This window comes from Oncorhynchus nerka, linkage group LG3, assembly GCF_034236695.1.
Source record: "Oncorhynchus nerka isolate Pitt River linkage group LG3, Oner_Uvic_2.0, whole genome shotgun sequence".
NCBI lineage: Eukaryota > Metazoa > Chordata > Actinopteri > Salmoniformes > Salmonidae > Oncorhynchus > Oncorhynchus nerka.
This window is the reverse complement of record NC_088398.1, coordinates 5,350,399-5,355,398: the sequence shown is the minus strand read 5'-3', so window position 1 is coordinate 5,355,398 and position 5,000 is coordinate 5,350,399. Positions and strand designations below refer to the sequence as shown.

The window sequence follows — 5,000 nt, the reverse complement described above, 5'->3', positions numbered from 1 at the left end:
CAATTCCAAAACTACTGTCTTATACACAGTGTAAGGGGATAAGGAATATGTACATAAGGATATATGAATGAGTGATGGTACAGAGCAGCATACAGTAGATGGTATCGAGTACAGTATATACATATGAGATGAGTATGTAGACAAAGTAAACAAAGTGGCATAGTTAAAGTGGCTAGTGACATAAGAATGCAGTCGATGATCTAGAGTACAGTATATACATATGCATATGAGATGAATAGTGTAGGGTAAGTAACATTATATAAGGTAGCATTGTTTAAAGTGGCTAGTGATATATTTACATCATTTCCCATCAATTCCCATTATTAAAGTGGCTGGAGTTGGGTCAGTGTCAATGACAGTGTGTTGGCAGCAGCCACTCAATGTTAGTGATTGCTGTTTAACAGTCTGATGGCCTTGAGATAGAAGCTGTTTTTCAGTCTCTCGGTCCCAGCTTTGATGCACCTGTACTGACCTCGCCTTCTGGATGATAGCGGGGTGAACAGGCAGTGGTTCGGGTGGTTGATGTCCTTGATGATCTTTATGGCCTTCCTGTAACATCGGGTGGTGTAGGTGTCCTGGAGGGCAGGTAGTTTGCCCCGGTGATGCGTTGTGCAGACCTCACTACCCTCTGGAGAGCCTTACGGTTGAGGGCGGAGCAGTTGCCGTACCAGGCGGTGATACAGCCCGCCAGGATGCTCTCGATTGTGCATCTGTAGAAGTTTGTGAGTGCTTTTGGTGACAAGCCGAATTTCTTCAGCCTCCTGAGGTTGAAGAGGCGCTGCTGCGCCTTCTTCACGACGCTGTCAGTGTGAGTGGACCAATTCAGTTTGTCTGTGATGTGTATGCCGAGGAACTTAAAACTTGCTACCCTCTCCACTACTGATCCATCGATGTGGATAGGGGGTGTTCCCTCTGCTGTTTCCTGAAGTCCACAATCATCTCCTTAGTTTTGTTGACGTTGAGTGTGAGGTTATTTTCCTGACACCACACTCCGAGGGCCCTCACCTCCTCCCTGTAGGCCGTCTCGTCGTTGTTGGTAATCAAGCCTACCACTGTTGTGTTGTCCGCAAACTTGATGATTGAGTTGGAGGCGTGCATGGCCACGCAGTCGTGGGTGAACAGGGAGTACAGGAGAGGGCTCAGAACGCACCCTTGTGGGGCCCCGTGTTGAGGATCAGCGGGAGGAGATGTTGTTGCCTACCCTCACCACCTGTGGGCGGCCCGTCAGGAAGTCCAGTACCCAGTTGCACAGGGCGGGGTCGAGACCCAGGGTCTCGAGCTTGATGACGAGCTTGGAGGGTACTATGGTATTGAATGCCGAGCTGTAGTCGATGAACAGCATTCTCACATAGGTATTCCTCTTGTCCAGGTGGGTTAGGGCAGTGTGCAGTGTGGTTGAGATTGCATCGTCTGTGGACCTATTTGGGCGGTAAGCAAATTGGAGTGGGTCTAGGGTGTCAGGTAGGGTGGAGGTGATATGGTCCTTGACTAGTCTCTCAAAGCACTTCATGATGACGGAAGTGAGTGCTACGGGGCGGTAGTCGTTTAGCTCAGTTACCTTAGCTTTCTTGGGAACAGGAACAATGGTGGCCCTCTTGAAGCATGTGGGAACAGCAGACTGGTATAGGGATTGATTGAATATGTCCGTAAACACACCGGCCAGCTGGTCTGCGCATGCTCTGAGGGCGCGGCTGGGGATGCCGTCTGGGCCTGCAGCCTTGCGAGGGTTAACACGTTTAAATGTCTTACTCACCTCGGCTGCAGTGAAGGAGAGACCGCATGTTTTCGTTGCAGGCTGTGTCAGTGGCACTGTATTGTCCTCAAAGCGGGCAAAAAAGTGATTTAGTCTGCCTGGGAGCAAGACATCCTGGTCCGTGACTGGGCTGGGTTTCTTCTTGTAGTCCGTGATTGACTGTAGACCCTGCCACAATGTACATGTAGGCACGCGCTCCCACCCATACACACACACAACGTACATGTAGGCACGCGCTCCCACCCATACACACACACAAGGTACATGTAGGCACGCGCTCCCACCCATACACACACACAAGGTACATGTAGGCACGCGCTCCCACCCATATACACACACACAAGGTACATGTAGGCACGCGCTCCCACCCATACACCACACACAAGGTACATGTAGGCACGCGCTCCCACCCATACACACACACAACGTACATGTAGGCTAGGCACGCGCTCCCACCCATACACACACACAATGTACGTGTAGGCACGCGCTCCCACCCATACACACACACAATGTACGTGTAGGCACGCGCCTCCACCCATACACACACACAACATACGTGTAGGCACGCGCTCCCACCCATACACACACACAATGTACGTGTAGGCACGCGCTCCCACCCATACACACACACAAAGCACTCCCACCCATACACACACACAACCTACATGTAGGCACGCGCTCCCACACGCACTCCCACCCATACACACACACAACATACGTGTAGGCACGCGCTCCCACCCATACACACACACAATGTAGGTGTAGGCACGCGCTCCCACCCATACACACACACAATGTACATGTAGGCACGCGCTCCCACCCATACACACACACAAGGTACATGTAGGCACGCGCTCCCACCCATACACATACACAAGGTACATGTAGGCACGCGCTCCCACCCATATACACACACACAAGGTACATGTAGGCACGCGCTCCCACCCATACACCACACACAAGGTACGTGTAGGCACGCGCTCCCACCCATACACACACACAACTTACATGTAGGCACACGCTCCCACCCATACACACACACAAGGTACATGTAGGCACGCGCTCCCACCCATACACACACACAAGGTACATGTAGGCACGCGCTCCCACCCATATACACACACACAAGGTACATGTAGGCACGCGCTCCCACCCATACACCACACACAAGGTACGTGTAGGCACGCGCTCCCACCCATACACACACACAAGGTACATGTAGGCACGCGCTCGCCCCCATATACACACACACAAGGTACATGTAGGCACGCGCTCCCACCCATACACACACACAACGTACATGTAGGCTAGGCACGCGCTCCCACCCATACACACACACAATGTACCACGTGCTCCCACCCATACACACACACAACGTATGTGTAGGCACGCGCCTCCACCCATACACACACACAACATACGTGTAGGCACGCGCTCCCACCCATACACACACACAATGTACGTGTAGGCACGCGCTCCCACCCATACACACACACAAAGCACTCCCACCCATACACACACACAACCTACATGTAGGCACGAGCTCCCACACGCACTCCCACCCATACACACACACAACATACGTGTAGGCACGCGCTCCCACCCATACACACACACAACGTACATGTAGGCACGCACCCACCCATACACACACACAACGTACGTGTAGGCACGCACTCCCACCTATACACACACACACAATGTAGGTGTAGGCATGCACTCCCACCCATACACACACACATACACATTATGTAATTCCCCTCCAGTCAAAATGAAAAAGCAATCTGTTCTCAAATAACCTCTCCTCCAGGACTAATGACCTTGTTAAGGGAAGCAAAGCTAATTATTTCATTGGTTCATTTCAACACAGATCTGGGTCAACTAAGACCAATATGATTAAAGGGTGAAACACCTAAATGTCTTAAACTTGAGGTTCATTGACCAAAACAAATTGATTCAAGACCTGATAATTCAAAGCACTGACATGTCCCTGGCTGTTCATTGACTGAACAGTGTTTATTCTACATGATTGTTTGACAGACATAATGACTACATGTAGTGAATGCACTTTAAGGACTTTGCTGCAAACTGCCAGGAGGGTATTGTGGTAAGGCATGTTGCTCCATCACACACACCTCTGTCTGGAAGGCTGAGTAGAGTGCTGTGAGGAAGTGGGGGCGGTTGGCCAGTCCCAGAACCCTCCTCTCCACCATGGCGCTCTCTGTGTCCTCATCCTGGAACAGCACATCCTTCTTTAACACCTTCACCGCAAACAGCCGCTCACTTCCTCTCTCCTCAGCCAGCAGTACCTGGGGGAGAGTGGAGAGTGGGAGGGAGGGAGGGGGAGGGGAGGGGGAGGGTGGGGGAGGGAGGGAGAGTGGGGGAGGGGTAGGGATGGGGGTGGGAGGGAGGGAGGGGTAGGGAGGGGGAGGGAGGGAGGGAGGAGGGAGAGGGAGGGAGGGGGAAGGGGTATGGAGGGTAGGGAGGGTGGGTGGGGGAGGGGAGTGAGGGAGGGAGAGGGAGGGAGGGGGGAGGGGTAGACCGACTGACTATCAGAAAGACAGACTGACTATCAGAAAGACAGACTGACACACAGAAAGACAGACTGACACACAGAAAGACAGACTGACTATCAGAAGGACATATTGACTATCAGAAAGACAGATTGACTATCAGAAAGACAGATTGACTATCAGAAAGACAGTCTGACTATCAGAAAGACAGATTGACTATCAGAAGGACAGACTGACTATCAGAAAGACAGATTGACTATCAGAAAGACAGACTGACACACAGAAAGACAGACTGACACACAGAAAGACAGACTGACACACAGAAAGACAGACTGACTATCAGAAAGACAGACTGACTATCAGAAAGACAGATTGACTATCAGAAAGACAGATTGACTATCAGAAAGACAGACTGACTATCAGAAAGACAGATTGACTATCAGAAAGACAGATTGACTATCAGAAAGACAGACTGACTATCAGAAAGACAGATTGACTATCAGAAGGACAGATTGACTATCAGATAGACAGATTGACTATCAGAAAGACAGACTGACTATCAGAAAGACAGATTGACTATCAGAAAGACAGATTGACTATCAGAAGGACAGATTGACTATCAGAAAGACAGATTGACTATCAGAAAGACAGATTGACTATCAGAAAGACAGATTGACTATCAGAAAGACAGATTGACTTTCAGAAAGACAGACTGACACACAGAAAGACAG

At 50.5% G+C, this 5,000-nt stretch overlaps 1 protein-coding gene across 1 annotated transcript in view; it reads right to left on the bottom strand.

Annotated features, from left to right (window-relative positions):
• The window catches only part of LOC115123379 (protein kinase C alpha type-like), an 85,305-nt gene that overhangs the window by 16,186 nt on the left and 64,119 nt on the right, over positions 1-5,000 (bottom strand). Inside the window, exon 9 of the mRNA XM_065007352.1 lies at positions 3,892-4,065. Coding sequence (XP_064863424.1) covers positions 3,892-4,065 — 174 coding nt within the window. The remainder of the gene's footprint in view (positions 1-3,891; positions 4,066-5,000) is intronic.